Source organism: Alosa pseudoharengus, unplaced genomic scaffold, assembly GCF_046254945.1.
Source record: "Alosa pseudoharengus isolate Yale_2024_CS ecotype anadromous, Long Island Sound unplaced genomic scaffold, YU_APseudo_1.1 YU_APseudo_1.1_scf_15, whole genome shotgun sequence".
NCBI classification, from domain to species: domain Eukaryota; kingdom Metazoa; phylum Chordata; class Actinopteri; order Clupeiformes; family Clupeidae; genus Alosa; species Alosa pseudoharengus.
This window is the reverse complement of record NW_027468620.1, coordinates 30372214-30398396: the sequence shown is the minus strand read 5'-3', so window position 1 is coordinate 30398396 and position 26183 is coordinate 30372214. Positions and strand designations below refer to the sequence as shown.

General features: G+C 41.9%; 1 protein-coding gene across 2 annotated transcripts in view; it reads left to right on the top strand.

Moving 5' to 3' along the window:
• kif20ba (kinesin family member 20Ba) overlaps positions 1-20184 on the top strand; it is a 34972-nt gene extending 14788 nt beyond the window's left edge. The window contains exons 27-35 of one of the 2 annotated variants that reach the window (XM_076286222.1): positions 222-398; positions 1402-1548; positions 2689-2802; positions 3171-3383; positions 11600-11674; positions 13076-13150; positions 18037-18160; positions 18548-18672; positions 19516-20184. In XM_076286222.1, the coding sequence (XP_076142337.1) occupies positions 222-398; positions 1402-1548; positions 2689-2802; positions 3171-3383; positions 11600-11674; positions 13076-13150; positions 18037-18160; positions 18548-18672; positions 19516-19596 (1131 nt within the window). In that variant the 3' untranslated portion in view covers positions 19597-20184. The remainder of the gene's footprint in view (positions 1-221; positions 399-1401; positions 1549-2688; positions 2803-3170; positions 3384-11599; positions 11675-13075; positions 13151-18036; positions 18161-18547; positions 18673-19515) is intronic. The other variant, XM_076286223.1, reaches the window with a different exon arrangement.
• The last annotated feature ends 5999 nt before the right edge of the window (positions 20185-26183 follow it).

Below are 26183 nucleotides of genomic sequence, written 5' to 3'. Positions count from 1 at the left end.
ATATGAAGCGTAAAGGACTCGTGTGGAAGAGGACCATTATGGCCGTGGTCGTATGTGATGTTCATCGCTGTAAAATATATGTTCAGCTTCGCTTGCTGCAGGATTAGGCTTTTTTTTTTATTTCCGATGGTGTTCAGCGAAGCTACATTACTGTTATCGAAGTTTATATCAGGCCAAGCAAGTGAAGTTCAGATTTTGTGTGTGTGTGTGTGTGCGTGCAGGAGGCCATGTCGGAGCGTTTGCGGGAACGGGATCAGGAGATGGAGCGCTGGCGCAAGGACAGGGACACGCTGGTGTCTGCGCTCGAGGTGCAGCTCCGCAAACTCGTCGCCTCCAACATGGAGAAGGACCAGCAGCTGCAAAGGCTCCAGCGCAGTAAAGACTCCCAACCACTAGAGGTCAGCACAAGGCTGCAAGCCAAATTGCGTGTGTATTTGTGGTGGCTATTGTGAGGCAGTTGTGTCCACAACACTGTTGGAACATGATAAAGGATTATTTTTAAATATATCCTCTTAAACAGAACTTCTAGGGAAAAGCCCAGTGTGTCCTTTCCCAGGAGACTACAGGGTGTGGTGAGACAGTTTAGTTCTAAATACTGTTGGAACATCATCAAGGATAACTTTTAAATAGATATTTGAAAGTAAAACTGAGGGAAATATAAAAAAGGCTAAAGCATGCTTTACTGAAATAACTAAACAAGTGCTATTTTATTGGTGGAAAATACCACATTCTGAGTTTGGTTTTCATGAGTGTTTGTTTATGATGAGATCATATTGCTGATCTGGAGATAACAGTTTCTATCATTCAGCATATTTAGATAATTTTACTTCATGATTTTTTAAAAATATTTGACGTGCACAATGCAGACAAATGACAATAGATGGACGCAGACAAATATAGGCTACTATTACGAATGTAGTTAATAGAATAGCATAGCATTCCTCGATCTCTCCACCTTCATGCATTTGCTACCAATATTCCCTCTATAATCTCAGCCCCTCTTGCTCCATCAGCATGGGAACGGATGTAGGACTTATTGTAGATATGTAGGAGATATTGTGTCCCCACTCGTAAGATAGAATGAGAACAGCAAACTTTGATTTGTAATGTACGTGTGATAACAGCCATACTTTTATCGTCAGAGGCTCAATAGTGAATAGCATAATCTTTTGCGCTGATATGTCCTTTGTGCTGTGTCAGCTCCAGCTCAGCATTTACAGTCTCTAGTGAGGATATCTGTCCTCAGTTATGTGTTCTTCTCGCACGTCTGTGGAGTCAATGAGCCCCTAATAAACATGGGAAGAATGATTGATTTCTCACAGCATGGTGTGTCTGTGGGTGCGTGAAGTGCGTCTGTCTGTGTGTGTTTATGTTTATGCTCTTTGTTTTGTTTGTTTACAGGGCGAGGCGTCTGTCGAGCAGCTGCGGAAGCTCTTGTCTGACAGAGAGGCCGAGATACTGCACCTGAAGGACCAGCTGAGGACCAGCACCCAGCCCGGCCACTCTAACCCAGCACCACCACCGCCGCAGCGGGACTCTTCAACACAGGTCAGCTCCGCCAGAGACTTTCTAATGAGGAGACACAGCACTCAAAAAATCCTCCATAGAAATGCATGGGGTTAGTTTGTAACGCCAATATGCCAGTTGTCTACACATATCCCACCCCTTCCACGGCAAAACGTTGACATGTGAATGCATTGAGCCAATCATGTGGTGTGTTGTAAATACATTGTGCCAATCATGTGTTGTGATCTCTGCGTTGGAGCAAGGTTGGTGTCGTGAAGCCTTGCGCACGCGCATTTCTGCCGAAATAGATGCCCGATAAGTGCCCAAAAAGCGTTGCAATATGGCCACCGAGTGGAGGGACTTGCCTAAAAGGACTTTGGCTCCGCTCACTGAGGGGTGCACTACGAAGAAAGGTTACTGGCTTACCCAGGTGACCTCAGGAGTTCACCGCTGATCTCCAAACAACACGACGCTATAGAAAGAATAGCAGCTCAGTGCAGTGTTCTTTTAGAGATCAGTTATTCCCAAAGTTACCTCACTTTGTAGTCCAGCCCTCCCGGTCCCACGCGGCTGCAGACACACGTCACCCAGCGGCACCATCATGGAGATTAGCACAGGTTCAATGCTGCAGTGTTTGCTGTTGGATGAATGCCATGGATCATTATGTCACATAGTGTAGAGTGCTGGGGAATCCACTCAGACAGGACAGGAGCCATGGCCTCGGCCTCTACTCTGAGAAATTACATTGGCATGAAGTGGCCTAATTTTAAATCTGTTTGTCTAGGTTTTTATCTCGTAAAGGTCGTCACATACAGTAGGGTGTTTGCATAGGCCTGAACAAGTATAGAATTATGAATTACTGATTTCTAGACCTGAAAAATATGGACATTTGGGTCAGTCTCGAAAAAAGTCTGGATGTTTTAGTCGTAGTAATGCATACACAGAAAAGTCACGTTCACATAAAAACAAATAAATAAGTCAAAGGTGAAAATCCCAACAGGAACATACAGTTGTCTTATAAAACTATTAAAAAAAATTTTGTTAAAAAAAAAAAAAGTTTGGAAAAAGTTTTTTTTTATTGGGGGAAATTAGCAAAGCCCCCTGTTACAGCAGTGTAGGTGTTGAGCGTTAAGAGTTATGTGTGCTCCGGGTTTAATAAATCTGTGTGCTTTGGTTTCCTAGACCAACCTAGTGGCAGAGCCAGAGAAGGTGTCGGACATTTCAACTGGCAAACCGCTGGACAGCTGCACCCTGAGACAACAAAGAGAGAAGAGCAGAGGATCTGTCATCAGCCAGGTAACAGGACTTGCCCACACTCCCCATTCAGTGACTAGATCTAGGAAGTTGAATTATGGGTAAAAGAGCAATGTTGAGCAATGGGCAAAGATAAATTAGCAAATCATTTTGCTAATGTTATGCTATCAACAAGATGGGTGGGTAGGTGCTATGCTCCCAAATGGCACACAATACCTTTAGTCCATATACAAGATGAAATTAGGACATTTCATTAAATATACCTCGTATATATACATTTTCATGTATATTCAGTATATCAAATTATGGCTGTTATATATGGAGCAGGTGGCAGAAGGTTTGTGTGCGTGTGTGTGTGTGTTTCATGCGGAGCGGCGGACTTTAATTAACGCTGTCTTTCTGTCCTGCAGAGTTCGTCGGGGGGCTACCCATCGGTGCTGGAGTCGTCTCAGATCTCCACGGAAACGGGGCGGCGTTCCCGTTTCCCGCGGCCAGAGCTGGAGATCTCCTTCAGCCCGCTGCAGCCCGACCGGCTGGCGCTGAGACGGCAGGGAGACGACGAGGCCGTCACTGTTAAGATCAAGCGCTCCGCGCGCAAGAGGAAGAGCACCGACATCGAGAAGGTAAGGCCAGGGCTCCAGACTAACTTTTTGCACTGGTTGCACTGGTGCGCCTAACTTTTTTTCTTAGGTGCACCAGCACAAAAGTTAGGTGCACCCAAATTTTCAACCACATCGCATTTAACACCGCAGCAGGTTCACTTTTTTTCCCTTAATTACTGTCCTATATAGGTTGTCCTATGACTTATGATTTACAATTCTACAAGAAAAGTAACTTAATGAAGTGTTGGTGCTTTAAGTGCTTCACTGAGCTGAAATTTAAACTTAAAACATCTCAAAATGTATTAAATAAAAATAACAGTGAGTAAATTAACAGTGCACGTCTTTTAAGGGCTTCAAACTGCACATCTCATGGCTCAATGTTTTACATACTATCCTTCATGATCTTTAGGCCTTGGCTAAACCAGCTCGCCATGCTAGCATCTTCCATAGAAATGTATTTGAGCACAATTTAAAGAGATGTAGCCTGGGGGATTTTTATGTGATTTTGCAATGATGATTGCAATAATCATTTGACAGCCCCACAATGCAATTTACTTTTTAATTTTAGTATTTTTAAATTTTCAATAAGAACATGGTTAATGCAGTAACGAAATGGTAGGCCTATTATTATAGGCTATTGCAATGACTTGCCATGCTCGATCTAAATGTGTCCATTCAATTCACCGTACACAATGACCACTGTATACATGCAGGGAATATTCGGGCTTTAAATGTAGCAGCGATATTCGGTTTGCGCCAAATACCGGATTAAATTGATTGATGCCATCAGAATGAGTTTACACAACTCGCGCGCAAAACGAATATTGCTGTTGAAAACCGGGTTACTCCCTGCATGTAACTGCGGTCAATGACGCACTCCTTTTCGGCGATATCTGTATCTCTGTCGTTCGGTCGTTGTATGCATTGTTCGCAATTTTAAGACGTCTTTTCATCTGCAATGACTCCTATAAATTTGGCGCAAGTGCCATTCCTGTACGTAGGGTTTAGCCTACGTTCAAACTATTTTATGGTGAATAATTATTTCGGACTGAACTTGGTGAAGGGAAGTTTCACTAGGCCTATCGTAGGCAACGATAAACTTGATCATCATCTCGGGCTCGTCTGATCGGTTTGCTGCTGCCAGCCGCTGAAAGGCAGTGGGGAGAGGGGACATTTATCTCGGCCTATGTGACCACACTGTAATGCAACTACATCCACTCTGTTTATCTGACGGGTCTCTGACCTCCCTCGCTCTCTCTCTCTCTCTCTCTCTCTCTCTGCAGCACACGCATTTTCAAATTTACTCACAGGCACTGGGCCACGGCCAATCAGAGGGGAGGTCCCGCCCTTCACTATCTGTGATTTGTTTAAACCACGATATTGGCCAAATATGTGTCTGTTATTGAACCAAAGGTAGAGTTTCAATGCGGACACTTTTTCCTCTCGAATAGGGCGCACCGGTGTCGCACTTTTGAAAAATTAGGTCGCATATGCGACCAAATTGGTCGCACTCTGGAGGCAGGCGTATGACCAGGGAAGGACACATGAAACATGTTATCTCTCTTATATTGTGAAGGTTTAACACATACGGTTAAGAGCAAAATGATTCATACCCCTGGCAAATTAATGTTGTTTTTTTTCTTGACCAAATGACACTGACTGAAAATGACACTGCCACATGCTAAAAGGTTATAAGATAATGTGATAGAAACATGGAATCAGAAAAAGAAGCGTTTTCATCTTTTTATCATTTTTTATGAAAAATGGCATGTCAAATTATTCATACCCTTTTTAAATAGTCAATGGAAATAGGGCTGCAGCTGTCGATTCTTTTTGGAATCGAGTAATGTTGTTCTAGCGATTATTTCATCGATTAATCGAGTAATCGGACAAAATATAATACATTAAATACGGTAAGTGCAATTCATGACTATGCACAACAAATGTCATGTAACCTAGCCCTAATCACTTCAAAGTAAATTAATATATCTGTTTTATGTAGATTTGTGCATCTGCAGAATTTACTACCAAATAACCTCCCTTACAAAAAAAAACTGCTTAGATGTTGAATCATCATTGATGTGCTGTTGTGGTCACATTGCACCTTGTCTTCTTTTCTAAGTTTGAAATGATCCCAAAACTTTGCACATTCTCTGCCTTTTACGGGCGGTTTCTTGGCTCTTCGTCATCACGCAAACTTAATTCTGAAAGTGGTGTGCGCGTCAGTAATAACAGTCCGTGTGAAACAATAATCCCTGATCTGAGCACGCCACATAACGCAAGTGAGAGGAATTAGACGAAGCCTCGAGGCAGAAAATTTGCCTCGATCATTTTTTGTAATCAAATTATTTGAGTTACTCAAGTAATCGTTTCAGCCCTAAATGGAAACATCTTTATTCGCCATCACAGCGCTCAAAATGGTTCTTATAATACCTACCAAACCTCTCCATTTCTCCACAATGATTGTAGCCCGCACCTTTTTAGCAGTAATCCGGGTTTTGAGGCAGGAGCACTTCTTTACCACTACTCTGGCCTTGTGGGAAATAAATGGTGAACAAGAAACAATATCAACATTTTGGACTGGCCCAGCCAGAGTCGAGATCTCAATCCATAAAAAAGTGAGCACAAGGCCAAAGTGATGGCAAAAAATTGTTCCTGCCTCAAAACTGAAAAGGTATGGTTTACAATCATTGTGGAGACATGGAGAGGCTTGGTAGGTATTATAAGAACCATTTTGAAAGCTATGATGGCAAATATAGATGTTTCCATTGATTATTTAAAAGGGTATGAATCATTTTGGACACGCCATTTTTCATAAAAAATTAAAAATACGTAATAACGCTTCTTTTTCTGATTCCAACATTTTCTGAAACCAACATTAAACCAATACTTGCCAAGGGTATGAATAATTTAGTTCCTAACTGAATGAGATGACTTTACATCTATTTAGTTCCCCCACCGGGCTAAGGTCCATGCACACATGCATTTCACCACTCATTGTAGACATTGTAACTGTGCCAGCTTGTAGTTTATTTTGTGTGTGTGTGTGTGTGTGTGTGTGTGCACGTATGCGCTTATATTACATTACATTACATTACTTCTTGACCAAAGTGACTTACATATGTCAGCTATATAACAAGGGATCACATTGTCCCCAGAGCAACTTGGGGTTAAGTGCCTTGCTCAAGGGCTCAACGGTGGAAGCCGGGAATTGAACCGACAACTTTCAGGCTACTGCACGCTAGCCCAGCTCCTTAACCACTACACTACCACCGCCCACATATGTCTGTGTGTACTGTTACTTTTAGGTGCTATAGAAGTGTTTAGAGTTAGGAGGATGAGGAACATCTACTGTAGGTTTGGCATAGGACTGACAAAAGTCAAAGCACCCACAAAGAGTTATTGTCCATTGTGATTTATCTGAATATTAGGGCTGTCAATCGATTAAAATTAATCTAATTAATTACATACTCTGTGATTAATTAATCTAAATTAATCGCATATATGATTTTTGCTGTGAAAGTATTTTAAATATTTAAATTAAAATCAATCATTGAATAATCAGCATTAGTGACATTAAAGTTCAAAAACTCTTTAATTACTATTTTAATAATGGCCATAATAATCTATGATATGACCTAATATGCTAAGGAAATAAATTCAAAAGTGCTTCGGGAAGAAGGTTTTTTATCACATACATTGCAGAGGATTTTATTTTAATCAACACTTTATTTTTACCAATACCATCAAGCCGTTTTTGAAAAGTAAATGTTCCAATCAATGATCTAGGCAGCACATTTTCTTCTCTCTCCGTTATTTTACAGTCTAATGGTTACTGACTACAACGGCTCGGGGTCAAAGGTCATACAGAATCGATTAATCTGCGTTATTATTTTTCTCAAATTAATTAATCGAAATGAATCAGTTATTTTGACAGCCCCCTTGGGCATAATCATGCAGGTCACCCTACTGTATGTATTTCAGCACTCTGTATCTGCACCAGTTTGCTATTGATCTGTCTGTATATGCATGGCATGTTTTTGTTACATAATGGCTCTTAAGTTCTTGTAAAATCGGATATTAATAGTTATACTAGTAGTGCAAAAAGTGAAAAGGGCGCTACAACTTCACAGGCGTTTGGCAGACAAAAGTGCCCGTCCCATATCTAATTTATTGATCCTGGCCAGCGAGCGGAATTCAGCCTTGGGCTCATCACTGATGGTGTGGAGAGACTCTAATCTGACCATTTATAGTCCATCTCAGAAATGAAATAATCGGCACACACTCGCTCAGCTCCATCCACTTCTGCTGCTGTAAGAGCGGGGAGCTCAGCTCATACGTCTGAAGGTGTGTGTGTGAGTGTGTGTGCTTAGGTGTGTGTGTGTGCACGTGTGTGTGAGTGTGAGCGTGTGTGTGTGTTTGCCTGTGTGTGAGTGTGCGTTGGGGGATGGGGCGTAACATCAGCCGCCCCTGCAAGACCCACCTGGGAGTAAGGCTGCTGCCTGGCTCTTTCATTCCTTGCAGGTCATTAGTCTGAGCGCTGGACCGTGCCTCTGCTGCGGACCCCGGCTCTATCTGGGCCGCTGTTGCCTCTTCACTGATTCAGTTCAAAGGTGCTTTAGCTTTAGCCGAGCTAATCCTCCTCTCCTCCTCAACTGCATATCCACTGAACCAACCACCCACCCACTCAGCTCAGCCAAGCAGTCTCCCTCAAGCTCTCTGCACAGGGTGGAGCACAAGGATACGCATAGCCTTGGTCATCTGCTAAGGAGCCCAAGCAGTCTCCCTCAAGCTCTCTGCACAGGGTGGGGCAGAGGAATGTGCTAATGTCCTTTGCTAATACACTGAGCCAAAGCAGTCTCCCCCCAAAATCATTCTCTGTGTGTGTGTATGTGGGAGGGGGCGCGCCTTGTTCCTCTGCTAATGCACACTGAGCCCCAGCAGTCTCGGAGCCCACTGAGCCAGGCGGAAGAGCGTGTGTAGCTGCGTTTCAGTCGGCCTCATTAGCCACCATTTAAGCATAAGCATCTGGTTATGCTGCATTGCTAAATGTATGCTAATTGGACATTAATTTGACACTTCCTCTCGTTTTCTGATCTCGCTGCGTCTCACTGATGGATGCTGTAAAACCTTAGACATGAGCTAGACTGTGGTGCCCTTAGCATATATCAAACTAATCAGGGACATTTTATGGAAATGCTTGGAAACACTGATGGATTGGCAGGTCTGCTGCTGCAGAATCACAGATGTATTCTGTTAGTGTCATAAAATCTACCGAGAAAATTTTTTTCCGTTCTGGTTTTAAGAAAATTGATATGGAAATGAGTGTTTGAAAAACCGTTCCATCGGTCACTTAGAGCCCAGAGGGCTTTCTTCAAATCAAATATTCATTGAAGTAAGTGCAGATGATGGAATGAGGTAGACACTACTCCATGTGAAATTCAGGACACGGTTCGGTAAGACTAAAACGAGCAGTGAATCCAAGGCAGCTCTGATTAATCAGCTGAGGACAGGAGAAAACATGGACATGGACAAGTTCATTATTCACTCGGCATTACAACACGCCACTCCTTGATTTATACACGTTAACATACGTTACTCAGGTGGAACACACCCTAGCACTAGCACTGTGATCCGGAGCCAACCTAAAGAAAGCATTTGTCAGGGGATGGACTTTAGGGATGGACTTTAGGGATGGACGTGAAGGGGTGTGAGCAGAGGAGAGACATTTTACTCAAGATAATAGTAAAATCCTCATGGAAGAATAGAGACAGCCTTTTAATGACCCCAGAAACCCATATCGCTGATCAAACTCAACAGAAAATAATTTCTTAGTAATGATTTTGTGATTGTCAGATCAATGATTATCCAAGGCCAGTGAGGTTAATATAATTGAAAAATCATATAAGTACGAAATCATTTAATTGAGTGCATAAGGACGGCAGGCAGTTTTGCCATTTTCACCTTTATATCACGGTTCCCACAAACATGGAGATGATCCTTCCTGCTGAACGTTATATCATCAGCTCTGGTCCTATCTTGGATTCTAAGAAAATCTACTTTTGGAAACCTGGTCTTTAAAACCCGTCAGTAATGAGACATTATTGAGATTGTTGAGGTTGTTTTATTGTTCTTTGAGAAGAGCCATGTTTTTTTTTTTTTTTATCTGAAAAATACTTGGTTGTAAAATACTTGTGTATTTCTAATTGAGTCTTAAACCCTGAAAATGTTTTTTAAAGTCATTTTATAGCGTAATTATGCCTAGTGTTCAGTCAACTCACGATTGAATGGTCATGGGACTTTTGAAATGGGTCTTCCAGAAGTCATGAAAAGAATTTCCAACTTTGTGTCTTTGTGTTGTGACATGCTCTGCAATAATGTAATATAAATGGTCCTATATTTTATTCATTGACAGTAATATGGAGTTAAGATTTTAAGTGAATTTAACATTCACAGCTGAGGAGAATAAAAAAGGATCATGCACCCCTAGTCACTAACTGTTGCATTCCACACTGCATGTGTGTAATAAGGCGGGGATCACACAGGTTTGCTATTGTTCTCTATGGTTCGGCAGCGGAACGGTGGCAACGCTAGCATAACGCTACCGTTGAACAAGCTGAGTGTTGAATTTGGTTCAACTTTCGAAGCGCAACCCGAGTGTATTTAATTGTCATTTAATGCAAACTGTTTGTGTTACTTAGGAACGAGATAGAACTTATTATGGTCTGAGCGTTGCGTGATGCTTGCCGCTGGCCAGTGTGATCCCCGTCTAATGTAATAATATATGATGATGTAGGATAGGTCTGTTTGCCTGCCAGACGTGTAGCCTCTTGTCTCTGTGTTTGACTAACGCAGATTCAGGCCTCTGTTGACAACTCAAATGGACGAGGGCCCTGACCCAACAACATTATATGAAATTGATGACCTAAACATTTAGGCGAGATCGTCTCTCTTCCACCAGCCCTGATGCTAAACTGTACTGAAGCGTGTTGATATGAGTGTGTTATGGCGTGACTTGTAATGGTGAATGGCGTTGTCAATTGCAATCATCATGTGCCATGTGTGGAGTGTCGCTCTAGAGTGAACATGTCAAATGTGTTATGTAATTTCCTGTGTACAGTGTCTAGGGCAAGTGTGTGTGTGCGTGAGTTGTGTGTGTGTGTGTGTGCGTGAGCAGAGCAGTGTGCCAGAGCCAGGCAGCAACAGTGGGGCTGTGTGCCAGCTCTGTGCTGAGGCGAGTGAGGGGGGAGGCAGGAGCAGTAGTCAGCACAGCAGTCATTAGTGGGATTACACTCTGCGGGGCTTTGTCTCCGCTCTCACAGTGCATCTTCCCCTCACACACACACACACGCACACACCCATATATACACACACACACACACTCTCTCACACTCCCTATATATACACGCACACACTCTCACACTCATACATATACACACGCACACACCCATATATATACACGCACACACTCTCACACTCATACATACACACACACTCACGCTCTCACACTCCCATATATATATCTGTGTGTGAGTGTGCATATAAAAACCCACACACTCACTCTTTCCTCTTGTGGCCCACACAGAAACACATGGTACATGGCTCCCCGTTGGGCTTGCACTTGTCAGCTGGAAGGGCAGAGCCTAATTTTGGCTCCTCCATTGAATATGCATTGTGGTGTAGTGTACAGTTTCTTGAATATTGATGTGGTTGTTTTGGGTTGTGGTTAATTCTCATTAATTGCTACAGCTACACCAGTAGATTCCCATTGACCCCCATTGATTTGGTGTCCTTACAGACATATGCGGCTCGAGTTGCATTTAATTGGACATTGGAGGGACAGCCTAATGTGAGTGGAGGTTAAAGTCTAGAGTTCGGCCTTTTACTGTTCTCAGCAGTAGTACCCTGCCTCCATCACCATCCATCTCCCTTAGTTGTCAGGAAGGGGAATGCAAAGCAGCTGACGGCGTTTTAATGCTGTCTGGTCTTGGAGACTGAGCCTGACATGGTGTCCTTTGTGAAAGGAGTGGAGGGAAACCGAAACGACGGGATGACCCGTGACTGACGTGAATGTCGTCCAAATATTAGTTGTCCTGTGAGGAATGCAGCTGAGCAGATGTGACTGTTTGTTTTTCCTTTTTCCTGTGTACACCTAGCTGTCCTAAAAACGCATTTTGTCAAAAATAAAATGATAATAATAGGGAAATCTTTGTGATTCTGTTTTCTCCCCACACAAGTCTTTCAGTTTAAGGAAGAAAATCAGCAAGAGCAACAATAAAGCAACACCTCAAACGCCCAAACAAAACACACAGGTACCCTCCTCTTCTCCTTCTTGAAAACTTCTTCATCTAGCCTTCATCGCCTCAATCTCCCTTCACATCATCCATTTGATTCAATGATTCAACTATCCAATCCAGCCATCAACACCATCATGGGGCTTTAATTAATTGGATGGATAATCAGGCTTTGGTATTTACCTGGGTATCCTTTAATCCTGGTATTTACACAGGAATCCTTTAATTCTGCCATTTATATGGGAATCTTATCCTTTAATTCTGGTCAATCAATAGATTGTAGAGCCACAAACCTAAACACAGCTCTAGACCATCCTAATTTATAATTGGTGAACTTTTAAGGTGCGTTTGTTTTGTCTGTTTATTTGTTTGTTTCCACTCTTGGTGATGCTCATGGGTGTAATTGGTGCCGCACGTCACGTCCATTCTGCCATTGGGCCTCTAAGTCTCAGTCATGAGGTGCCACATGCACCGAGGCAGCCAGAGCTCACAGTGCTACAGCACCACGCAGCCTCGCTAATGAGTTCATCTCAAAGACCGCTTCCCAGTCTTTTGATTCACTTAGTCCTTCATTCCCGTTATTAGCCTAGATTATCCGTCTGGTTTTTGTTGTAGTTTTGGACAGCTGTGTGTGTGTGTGTGCTGGAGTGCTCATTGTAAGACGGTGTTTTTCGGAAATTTCGATGTTTGAGGTGGGCCTGGTAGAGGGACGCAGATAGATGTGGCAGATGACTAATTGACGATGCTTTTAATGGGAGTGCACTGCTGGCTGTACATCTGACACTCCATTCCTCTCAGCCTCCGTCTGAGCCTCAGATGTTACCCAGGCCACCACCACCAGGCAGCTTCGGGCCACCATGCATTCTTTATCCTCATTAACAATGGAGCTGTGTTTGTTTTTTGATTACTTTCCTGCTGCTGTCGCCGCCCCCCCTCATTTCACCGGCATCCTCTTGTCCTCTCTCGCTTGCGGAGTCAGACGTGGAAGTGTGATGGGGGCGCGCGGAGCTGCCACCTCTTCTCCATCTGTGTTTGGTCCATTGAAACGCTTCTGATCCAATAGTACGCATTTCACACCACCAACATGCAACACCACGTCACTCACTCTAATCCTTGCGTTGCACCGATCATTTCACAGGACTGATTTGTTTGACGTCTCGCACATCTATTGATCACAGCACCTTTAAAGCTAATGAGGCAATTTAAAGCTAATGACATTTTGATTTCCTGGCGGACTGCATGTCTTTTCTATAAGTTAATAAAAAGGTTTGAGTGCATATAGACACCAATATGTGGTACAACTCGCTAAATTTACGCATCAATGCGTTTTTGATCTCTTGTTTTTCTTCCTCTTTCCTACCCCCCCTTTTCACTTCTGTCATCTGGCTGGTGTTGAATCGTTCTCCTTCCTCTCGGTAGGATGCGGTGGAGAGTGAAAACAAGAGGAACACAAGGTCCAGGCTGACACCCAAACTGGCGATGCACCAGGAGGAGGTGAGGACCCAAGCCAGGAGTCTTACGTGGCCACTTCGCTGCCCGACTGGAAATAGTCCTGTTGTGTTATTCATGAGGCCCTAAGTGCGCCTGGTCTTCTATTCCTCTCCGCCGAGCTTTGATAGGAAACAGTGTCTCAGCAAAGCCAGTGTTGGCTTTCTGATGGTCTATTAACCCCCCTCTCTCACACACACACACACACCTACGGGGATTTGCTCGGCTAGCTAATTTTCCAATCACAGATCCTCTACTTACTGTCATTATCAGACCATAGGTTCCAGGTGTGTGGCCCAAGGCACTGTTGGTGATGGTCTGCTTTTAAGTGTGACATCGGTGGGAATGTGAATAGCTATTTTCATTAACGTAGCAATTTGTGAGGGAAGTGCGGGAGACATAAAAGGTTGGATTAAATGAACTATGGATAGAGGGACTCACAAAGTCACCAAGTGCTGTCTTAATAGACAGTAAAGCACACATTTTTTGATGCAATTTTCCTGTGCCTCCTGAAAAATATTATATGGAGCAAGGCTGTGAAACAAAATGGAGCTAGTTTAACAGCAAATAAATGTAAACATATTTTTTTCTTGCTATATAGTATTAAATTACTTTTATATGGCTAATATTGCCAAAATATGTATGGAGGCAAGAAATGTATGATATTCATTATCAAAATGATGTTTTAGTATTTAGATTTATCATAAATGATAGTATTTATCATTATATTATGAAAATTCTAGTGCAAGCACAATGTTTTAAGAGCTGCAGTCTGAGCTCTTTAATATTCCAGGTAGGTGTATGCAAACTTTGTTTTTCCATTAGATTAATATGCTTTTTTATGTCTAACATTTGTTATCACAAACATGGCACACGTCCATCAGGTCACAGACTGGCAGGTGCACTTGGCACAGCATGGCACAGCACCAGCCAGCATGGGGGCATTACATATGCCACTCAAAAACCCGTTCCCCTTTTCTGTGGCAACACAGTGGAAAAAATGCCCTTTTGGCCTCTGCTCCAGATGGTCCTAAAAATATCCATCGGGAGTCTGATCTCATGATCACAAAGAACATGCACATTCCCGTCTGAATTGATCCACAAGAGCCCTGTAACCGGTGATACCGTAATCACATGGCCATCTGAATCAACCCGCAGGTGCTCTATACCCAGTGACACTGTAATCATGGGAGATGCCTCCATCTTCTTATTGCCTCGGTTCTCAGCCCCGGGCGAGTGCATTCAGCACGTGCCACGAAACACTCTCCATGAAATAGCCACATGGCCAGAAATCGACAGATCTGAACGAAACAGGCCTCTTTAGGAATGTACCATGCGTGCAACACGCTCGTTCCTCTACCGACTTCTGGGAACATTAATGCCATTATTTCATAATTTAATTTGATTAGATTATCATTATGTTACATTGACTGTATTATGTTCTCTGTGCTGAACTACTGTGAACATAATATACACATACACAGTTAGGAACAAAATTATTCATACCGCTGGCAAATATTGATTGGCTGTGAAAAGTCATGGAAGTTTCATTCAAGGTCATTGAAAAGTCAAGGTTTTGTGATTTTTTTTAGTGAAAATGGGTGGAAACCATGTATAATAATATAATAGCCTACTCCCACCATAATACTATTAATGTTCGAAAAAAATATGGAGATGTGAGTGGAGTGTAGGCAAACAAAAAAATGCACACTAGTTAAAGGCTTTTGGCTTACTAATAAACTAGTGAATGGCAAAATGCTCACTAATTGACTAGTTGGAGTAGTTTGATATCACTTGTTAAAGGTGCTCTAAGCGATGCCACACGTTTTTTAGGCTACCCCATTTGGTAACACTTTCTATGAAGGTTGTATTTATAACGCCCTATGAATACATTCATAATGTTTTATAAGGTGTCTATAAAGCATTGTAATGCTCATTATTACCATCTATATGTATTCACAAGTCTTCATAACCAACTTCAAGATGCATTATGACAGCTAATTATGAATGATTATAATTTTAATCTGAATAATGCATTATAAATATGTCAAGATCTGCCTACACACTTGTCAGTTTTATGATGCATCATAACTACTTTGCTTTGCTAAATGCGTATAGTGATGCATAAAGAGTTTTGACTTCTACTGTAGTCCTATATATATCTATAGCTATAAGTATATGTAATAAAGTTATAATAATTTATACATCTCCGTACAGCACACAATTATAAACAGCTATGCAATATCATAAGTGTTATTTTTCAGCTCTAAGTGACAAGAATATGACCCTATTATTAACAGATATTAGTTCACTGAGTAATTAAAGGGTGCAATGAACTAAGTACCGAGTCTAGCATCTTTACCCCATATGCACAATATTATAAATTACTATGTTAATGTCATAGGTGTTATTTGTTAGCTTTAGGTAGAGTAGAGTGTTGTTATAAATAGATATAAGGTTATTATAAACAAATATGAGGTACAATGAAATGAGAGTCTGGACAGTAAAGACAAAAGGAATGCATTTAGTTCACTTTATTTTCATTTAAACCAACACACATAATCAGACTGATTATCAATGCTCTGAGCACATTAAACAAACACAATGAGACAGGCCAAAAAAGTGGCACGGCATGGTCCTATATTTTGTGGTGGTGGTTATTATTGGAGTAAAACTCACAATGCCACTGAAATCTATCATGGGTCATTATGAAAGATCGTTCGAATCAAAATAGACCTTTGGTTTAAATGAAAATAAAGTGAACTAAATGCATTCCTTTTGTCTGTCCAGGCTCTCATTTCATTGTAGGATAATAGGGTCATATTCTTGTCACTTTACTTAGAGCTGACAAATAACACTTATGATATTGCATAGCTGTTTATAATTGTGTGCTGTACGGAGATGTATAAATTATTATAACTTTATTACATATACTTATAGCTATAGATATATAGGACTACAGTAGTCTTTATGCATCACTATACGCATTTAGCAAAGCAAAGTGGTTATGATGCATCATAAAACTGACAAGTGAGTAGGCAGATCTTGACATATTTATAATGCATTATTCAGATTAAAATTATAATCATTCATAATTAGCTGTCATAATGCATCATGAAGTTGTTATGACGACTTGTGAATACATATAGATGGTAATAATGACCATTACAATGCTTTATAGACACCTTATAAACCATATGAATGCATTCAGAGGGCGTTATAAATACAACCTTCATAGAAAGTGTTACCAAACATTTTATATCACTTACTGCAAACATCACCTAACCAACCGCTAGCTGTCTGTGTCCTGAATACACTGTAAAAAAACGCGATCTCTGTGGACAGCCCAGGCTCCAAAAACAACCTGGGCAAACCTAGCCTATAAAAACCATATCAAACTGTTCCAGTAAATCACAGGCGAGATGCGCGTTTAGAAGAGTTTCAATTGCACTGGAGCAGCACGGGAGGGAGGGGGAGGAAGAAGCGAGCTAGCTCTTTGTTTTGTTTGAAAGTCAACAGAAGTGACGTTACCCTGCATCGCTTAGAGCAGGGGTTCCCAAACTTTTCCACGACAAGGCCCCCCAAATACCACTAGGTTCTGGCCAAGGACCCCCTTGATGTGTTATTAAACCCATCGACAATACTACGGCAAATGTAAAAAATACATTAAGATAATCCTAATCCACTCTCCTTAATCCTAATTTTAGCTACAAGCACTTCACGATGGAGCATTTGGGGTTTTTTGCTATATGAGAGCTATCACGCTACTATTACTCCCAGTCATTATGATGGAAAATATAATGTTCAGATATGCAACAAATTATTATAATGGCATTGTATAACAACCCTCATAGTAATAGGTATATTTTAAATGTTTCAAATGTATTTATTTTTTGCTTTTATTTTTCCTTCCAACTTGCTGAGGCCCCCCTGGCACCCCCTCGCGGCCCCCACTTTGAAAACCACTGGCTTAGAGCACCTTTAACTAGTTGAAGCATCCTTTGTCCACACTAGTGAACTAGTGTAGACATACATGTATTCTAGTTAACTGAGGCTTCCTATTGGCTCCCCAGTTCAAAATAAAACATACCAACCAATCAAGACACAGAAAATTGCGTTTATCCCACCCATGTCCACTAGTTAAAGGAGAATTCCGGTGTGATATTGACCTAAAGTGTGTTGAAACATGATACAGAGTGTGAACGTATGTCTCATAGCCCATCTCGGCTTGTCCCCTGCACTCCAAAATCTGGTGCTAGTTAGCCGATGCTACCAACAGCTTTTTCAATAGTGGTGCTTCGGCATCGGGCTAGCCATGCAAATAAATCACTGTTTTACACCATTTACAAGGCTCAATGTATCTCCACACTTCATTGGTAGACTTCCGAGGGCCCTGACATTTAAAACGAGACATTGAGAACTTTGAAAAAGCACTGGTAGTTTACTTGCAAGACGATTTATGCAGACAGTATCTTCACGAAGTTTAGCGTTTGCAGCCATTTTGAATTTAGTCACGATAAGTCGAGCGACAAGTAAGAATGAACAGGTATGATAAGGGATCAGATTCAAAAAATAATTCAGTGGAAATGCATGGATTCCAGTTTCTTCCAGTAGCAGCAACTGGAATCCATGCATTTCCACGGAATTATTTTTGGAATCTGATCCCTTATCATACCTGTTCATTCTTACTGTATACTGTCGATACCTTTGTTTTCACCGAGTTATCCCAAACTAGATGTGGCCGCAATGTTGAGAATATGGTCAGAAAAATCTACCGAGAAGTTTGGAAATTTGAGTATGGAAAAAGTATGGAATTTTGAAATGGAAAATGTGTAGGAACCCTGAAATATAATATAGGCTGTGTGTAAGAGAGTTGTCATTTTCTGCTGCAGTCTCCTGCCCCAAGCAGTAAAGCCTCCCATGGATCTCAGTCCAGTCTCCGAAGTGGAAGAGAGGGCAAGCTGCAGAAGATTGGAGACTTCCTGCAGAGCTCGCCCACCTTCCTGGGCAGTAAAGGTCAGTTTGAGCATGTCTCTCTCAATCTGACCCCAATCTACTTCAAATCGAACCAACCAAGGGTGCCTTCCTCCTACGTCATTTGTATCCATTTGTCCAAGTTCATTAATTAAGTTTGACATTGCAGCGAACAGCAGTGTAATAACACCATTTTTAAAAGCTGAAACCTAAAATGTCTAAAGCATTCCATCAAAAATGAGTTAAATGAAATGAAGTTGAGATAGAGAACTTGAAAGTCATTAATTATGCAAAAGAACAATTTGAGAACTGGGGGAATGAAAGAGAGTTCTTGTCTTGTGGTTCCGCTTGCAGGCACTTCATATTCCCCGCGCTGGCAAAGCAAGTAACTGACCCGTTTGTCCTCTTTGTTCTCCTTCATCTCCACAGCTAAGAAGATCATGGGGCTGGTAAGTGGACGGTCTGATGTGGATGGAGGCACCTCGTCCAAACGGCCCAAAAAGAAGCTCTACCACCCAGCGATCTCAGCCCCCATGGATATACCTGCCAACCAGGTAAACATTGGTTCTCTCTCTACGAGCATTGTTTCGTCTTTCACCTTCACCGCTTTGCCCAACACATCCATTCAGGTTGGATTCAAAACCCCACACACCACTCATTTGAGGGTATGTGGGCTGTATAAGCTCTAATGGGTGGTTTTAATCAAACAGCTCTGTTGTTTTATAAGTTTGGTTGTATTTTTCATAGCATATCTTTCTGTAAACTGTATTAGTTATTCACATAATTCTAATTGGTTTTCAGTGGGGTAGAATCATTGCCCATAATGGAATAACCCGTTATTTAGCCTGTGTTATCAACCAATTTCCATTGAAAAATGTTACATAAATATTACATAAGTCTTAGGCTGGGTGAACTCAGCCTGATCTGACGGCGGTTTCTTTTCCACCCTGCAGCTCAGGCTGGAAACCTATACATCTTTCTCCTGCTTCCGTTACACTTTTGCGGGGGCCAATCACAAACTGGCTTATCCACCTGGCGCACTATTGGCAGGTTTAAAACGATGGCGATAGCGGGAGAGCCTGGGATTTTCACGTTGCTCTGCAAACGTCACCCGGTTCGTTGGTCAGATTGGTGAATGACTATCCAATTGTGTACAGAGTCATTTGAACTATGCCCGTTGATCACGCCTCTTGTGCAGTAGAAAATACATAGCGGACTCCCCAGACTAATGTTCAATCTTAAAAGACTGAGCTTGGTCTGGTGAAAGCCAGACTACATAAGTCTTGCATTCTTTCCAAAAAAATGGCCACCACATTGTGTCATGGGATAGAATAGGCCTAGAAAAAAAACTTGCCTGTGAGTTTGCTGAGAGCTCTGACCTTTGTGCAATCTCACAGATCATTGGACGAGAGACAGAGGAGAGGGAAAGTGACCACCTCGTCATAAAGAGACGCCTGCGCTCCCGATTCGGAAAGTGAAGTCCTCCCAAAGGGAAGCCAATCGATACGGTTTGGTTTGGTCTGTCAAAACACATTTAGCTCACTTCCTGCACAGTGATTTTTATTTTTTTAATCCTTTTTTTTTTACACTTGCACTTTTTTTTACTGTACACAGTGTTTTATATAATGGAATATTTTGTATTTTTATTGTGTATCATTGTTATATATTGCACAAATTTTGATTATTTAGTCAATTGTCAAGTACTGTCATTTTAAATGACAGTCAAATACACATAGAAAGAGACAAACATATAGTCTCTGGCCAGTCAAACAGCTGTGGTGAGGGGAGCACATGTAGGTTCATGGAAACTTGTAAATACTAACATAGCATATTAAGTTTCTTAAGACTCTTTTATCAATAGGACATGTTGTACAAATTGTATATTTGTACCATATTTAATATCACACCTCCCTATACTAACATTAACTTTTCAAACAATGCAGTGCCTTTATGTGATTTGTCAGAAATCTTGTTTTGATTGAATGTAGTCGTCAATGATTCTTTCCTATAGTAAAATACAAACCATTTTCTCACAAAATCACAAAAATAAACACTTGTGCATCTTACTTGCCCTTATGTCATCTTTTTATATTTCTGCACCATGTCATTGCCGAGTGGGGAGCATATGCACACTGCACTGCAATGCACTGGCCATCTGCTTAGTTGCTGGAGCACAGTGAGTATAGACCCTTACAACAATAAAAACAAAAAGTCTTGTGGGGCCAACTATGTAAGGGATAATGGACGACACGGTGGTCTGTTCACAGAAGTTAATGCACGGTCGAGGTTGTAAAACGGCCCCGACGCGAAGCGGAAGGCCGTTTAAACCTCGTAGTGCATTAACTTCTGTGAACAGACCACCGTGAAGTCCATTATCCCGCTTATTCCACTGTTGCCACTTGCGTTGTGTTCATTTCCTGTTACAATTTAAACGTTTTAATTGCTAAAACTGTCTTGTTTGTAGAACTAATTTCTTCCGACACATATCAACTAATTTCTCAACTCACAGGACAAACTGCCGTTACTAGTTCTAAATGGATGGTTGCTACGGCCAAAGGCCAGTCGTTAGTTCTATCTCTCCCGTTGTCAAGCGGGCGTATCCCAAGATTCTGATGAACTTTAGCTTTGAAACATCGCTATTTTACTTAGCCTGCTGTCATCCATCTAGCTAAAAGCCACCTCCGTCGTATGCTACAATGTTGCAATGTTCTGAACGTATGCATTTTACAGCTCGGATGCAACGTGACAGTTCATTTAAACTTCACAACGAGTTCGGCGAATTAATATACAAGTGTGATACGGCCAAAAAAATGGATCTACTTCATAGGTGTGCAGATAACATACGGTTAATGGTCGTTCTAAATTACGTAGGACAATGGGAAATTCAACCAAGCAGTGGAATAAGATGCTGATAATGGAACTCTCTTGAAAGGGTCTATAGGTGTCTAGGGCTCCATGAGCTGGGGCACATGAGTGCAGGAGCTGCTGATGGGGAAAGTCAATCTCTTCCCCTAGCAGGCTCCCTGTATTATTCTCATCAAAAATGCAGGAATAGAACAGTCATGGACACATCCGCTAAGCTCTCTGTGCACAGCTGTCTTTTCCCCCCTTGAGATGGGACTCCTCTTCATGAGGGTGGGCATCAATAATTGATCTTAATGACACTCACTCTCGGGCTGTTGTTCCCAGAGCGTGTTGGAGACAGCAACAAGGGCGTAATTAAAGCCACAGATTCTCCTATCGTGTCGTCACATAATGGTTTGTGTAGTAGCGCTGGAGCCAACTCTGAATGTGCTAGATGAACTGTCAGCACCATCTCAGGCTTGTTAAGAAGGAATCTAATGGTCAGAATGTCTGCGGATCTTGATACCATGAAATCAGAGGTTGGAAATATAGTCAATAAGACGGCGATCACACTGACTGCCGTCAAGCTGAAGATTTTCTATTCACTACTGTGTAGCAGTGGAGCATTTAGTTACTTCCTTGCTCTGCCTCCTCGGCCAGCTGCTGAAGAGCCTTCTGCTGGCTGGACCCTGTAATTCTGAAACCCTTCAGGAATCAGTGGCTAAACTTTTCTTCTGCAGCCAACCACTACAGGTACAGTAGGTATAATTGTTTAAACCTGCTCCTGTGCATGTCAAAGGCTGCCTCCATACCGCCCTTCCATGGGCTAGTAAGCTCAACCATGATTATCGTGTGGGATTCATTTATCAGAAGCTTTTATCCAAAGCGACTTCCTAAAATGAGCAATGAAATTCAAGCTACATTGCAGAGGAGACCCTTGGTATCAAAACAATACATTAATACACTGATGACCAGATGCAGTACAGCTGGACCTTGTTGAATATCTTGCCAGATTAGAGCCAGAAACTATTTTTCTTAGAGCATCTGTGGCCAAAATGCTGTTCCCCCAAAAAGACAGAATTACAGCAAAGTTCTGAGTCCACGGCAAGCTGTTCAAAGCACCTTCTTTGATCTGGTTGGCAATTGGGAAGTATCTGGGAGCGCACATGTGGGGGGTTTTGTGACAACAATTGGGACCGCGCATCAATGACACGCTCAAAATTTGCACAGAGGAGCATACCATTTGCTTTAGGCATAGACTTCAGCAAATGTGGTACAGACTGGCATAGCATGCGAGTTGGGCTACATCCGCCAAAACTGTCAAAACTTATCAATGTGTTGAAGGGCTAAGGCCAAGACTAAATAGTTGCAGTCCAGCTGCAGAGGGAGACAGGTCTGTAATCATCCCAGCTGCAGAGGGAGACTAGTCTGTAATCATCCCAGCTGCAGAGGGAGACTAGTCTGTAGCCATCCCAGCTGCACAAGGATACAGGCCTGTAGCCATCCCAGCTGCAGAGGGAGACTAGTCTGTAATCATCCCAGCTGCAGAGGGAGACTAGTCTGTAATCATCCCAGCTGCAGAGGGAGACTAGTCTGTAGCCATTCCAGCTGCAGAGGGAGACTAGTCTGTAATCATCACAGCTGCAGAGGGAGACTAGTCTGTAATCATCACAGCTGCAGAGGGAGACTAGTCTGTAATCATCCCAGCTGCAGAGGGAGACTAGTCTATTATCATCCCAGCTGCAGAGGGAGACTAGTCTGTAATCATCACAGCTGCAGAGGGAGACTAGTCTATTATCATCCCAGCTGCAGAGGGAGACTAGTCTATTATCATCCCAGCTGCAGAGGGAGACTAGTCTGTAGTCATCACAGCTGCAGAGGGAGACTAGTCTATTATCATCCCAGCTGCAGAGGGAGACTAGTCTGTAGTCATCCTTTTTGAGAAAGTGTGGTGGGTGAATTCCTAACTCTGAAAGGAGACATCCAAGCCACCCTGGGAGATGATGAAAATGTCCAATATCCAAGTTATTTTATATCAATAAAATTAATCTTTAGCAGCAAAAATCTCTAGTAATATTTATTATTTTTGTATTACTATTAATCTGTGATGCATATACAGAGTTGTGTGAAGAGAAAGCAACATGTTTTACTAAGCTATTAAATGCAATATCAAGCAAAGATAAAACTTCCATTACACCATATTATTTGTTTGACATGACAACGGAAATAAAACAGCCCAACAAGGAAAAAAGAAAGGCATTCTGCTGTACTTATCCTAGATGATATTTTCCTCCTTCATCCACCTTGTACTTTCTACTAAATCAACATGACCCAAAAGACTAAGTAGCTCTTATGTCTGCACCTAAAGGCAGTCTCCTTGAGCGCAGTGTACCCTCAGCCAAAACAAGCATCATTAGGCCGTTGATTTGAACTCTGCTAGGTTTAAATATCACCCGGAGGATTATTTGTCTTAATTACTGAGCATGTGGTTGCATAACGGCAACATTAGCAAGCAGTCAAATTATTCTTGGTACTGTCCCTGCCTCTATGTTCTCTGATAAAATGGCAGAGTCGCGAGTGAAAACACATTAATTGTTTCTGCATGGCTGAGTAGATTAAGTGTGGGAGTGGATGGCTGCCAAGATTAGGAGTCATTGAAAGTAAAAGTGAAACTGTGTACTTACATGAGTGTGTATTTGTGTGTGTGTGAATTTAAATTATTAGGCAGTTGTCAATTAAATCAAAGAAGTACATGTGTAAAAGCACTCAATACGGTCTTATACAAAAACCCTCGCGCACACACACACACACACACACAGTCACACACACTCACTCACTCACACACAAATACACTCATTTGTGAGCGTAGGCCAGCTGCATTGGTAGAGGCCATGCTCCGAAGGTGTGAGTGACGTCACGGCCATGACTATGAGTATCCATCATATGATTGTGATTCAGTAACTGTCCTCTTCATCCACCCCGGCGCAGCTAGGCACCAGAGGAAGAGAATGTGCTGGGCTGACTCACCAAAAACACATTACAAATGAATCATTATTATTAGAACGATTCAAAACACAAATTATTGTTCTTAGATACTGTATGGGTTTTTTTTAACGGTCATTTTTACGGCCAACAGCAACATTAAGATTACCAATGAAGCCTCACTGTGTAATCTTGTCATGCTGTCGCTAGTCATATGGTGTGTATGTGCTCTCTGAGAACGTGGAGTTCTCTGTGTGACCTTTGTGGGTGACAGCACAGTGGGAGTGGATTGGGAGAGAATCTTCGTTACTCTCCTCCTGTTAGGAGCCATCTACTTGATTCTGTTAAGGGTATTAAGAACGTCACATTTAATCACCATAGCAATGACAATACCGTTGGCTCCTTGGTTGGCGCCCAAACCTTTTCTCTGCACCCAGTGCTTATGGTAGAACAGCGTCCCCTCCAGTAGCTTCTACTGTTACCGCATTTGTGAAAAGCTGTCACACATGGAGGGAGAACATTTAACACACAGCACAGGTTTGGCCAAGAGAAGGTCTGACCCCCTTGAAGGGGATGCATACTGAAGAGGGGAAAACATTTGCAAGTTCTTAGTTCTCACATGTGTGACAGCGAAATGAAGATCTTTGAATCATGATTAAATATGGTAAAGTACGGAAAAAGGTTATGATTAAGTTGTATTGTAGTGAATTTGTAGTAAGGAATAAACTTTCTTTCCTCTCCCTCACTCCTTTTTAATGAAGAAAAAAATCTGGCAATATATATATTTAAAAGCTGTTGTCATGGAAATTAAATATATGGGTAGTGTGTTAAAAAGCAGATGAAAAATAAAGGGCTGGGAATATAATAGACGAGAGAACCAGGGAAAAGTGGAGGCATGATGAGGCACGCAAGTCTTTCGAGAGCAATTCAACAGTGCTTAGAATTACCCTACAAATGAATGTGAAGCCTAGCTGCCTTATTGGGAACAATGGCTGTGCTTCTCACACCTAGTCAGCTATTTAATGGAGAGAATGGCATCATGGTTTAGCATAAACAACTGATGAGTTGTTTACTTACATAATCATTTACTATGATTATGCCCCCAGAGTGTAGCACTGTAGCTGCCTGGCTACTCTAGCTGTTGGCTATACCGTTGATTTGTTTGATTAATTAAATGATCAAAATGATGTTTAAGTATTTATATGACTCGTGTTACACTCATAATACACTACAGACTATCAGCCTTTTGGGCTTGAAGCACCAGATTACTTCATAAAACTCTTGCCACTTGATGATGGCAATGATAACATCTCAGCCTTTTGTCAAATGCTGTTTATTATAGAACCCAATCGAGCTTTCAGGATAATAAGCTATAGTTGTGTAGGGCTTTTCCAACAAATGTGAATTGCTATTAATAATACAGGGCAAGACCTCCAGTAACAAATCCATGTCCTTGTTTAGCATTGCAACCCCCTCCTTCATTTTTTTGTTGGTGAATCTTCCCCTCCTTTAAAAATGTCTCTGACCTCTTCGCGCAGGAATGCCATCCCACCACACCACTTCAGCTTTCATCCGACTCTGTTTCTGAAGTGGCTCTGGGGCTGCCTGATTGTTGATGTACAATCATGTTTCATCTGTATTTGCTGCGGTATGGTAACATCAACTATTCTGGACGGTTCTGCAATTTAATGTGAGAGTTATGGCTTTTGGTTTCGTGTCTCGAAAACACTGCAGTCTACTGAGTGAGCAGACAGCAGGGAGCGGGGTGAGCATACAGATACCCTCTCGGTGCATTCAACCGAATATGGGTTGTTACAGCACGTTCTTACATTTTCTAGAAGGGTTTTCACAAGTGCCTAATTGCACTTGCTCACAGTTTACCTTCATCATGCCTATTGCTCAAGCTTTGTTAAATATTAGGACAGATCTTCTTCTGAACCTTTACGACTGTCTCCGATGCAGTGATGTGTAGTATATGTGGGCATGGCGCCATGTCGGATACTTCTGCCCATAGGAAGGCCCACACACCTAAACGCTATTTCTGTAGCATCTCTTTGGGCAACAGATTACATTAAGATTTCATCCTGACCCAAGCTTTGTGTTGGATACCATAAACAAGCCATGCTTAATTTAACTAGAGCTCAAGTTAACTTACAGTTTGTAGTTAATATTAGATGTACCGCAGAGCGGTACAAAATATGACCGCCGCCCAGTCCAGCACATTTTTTCCACAAAAAGA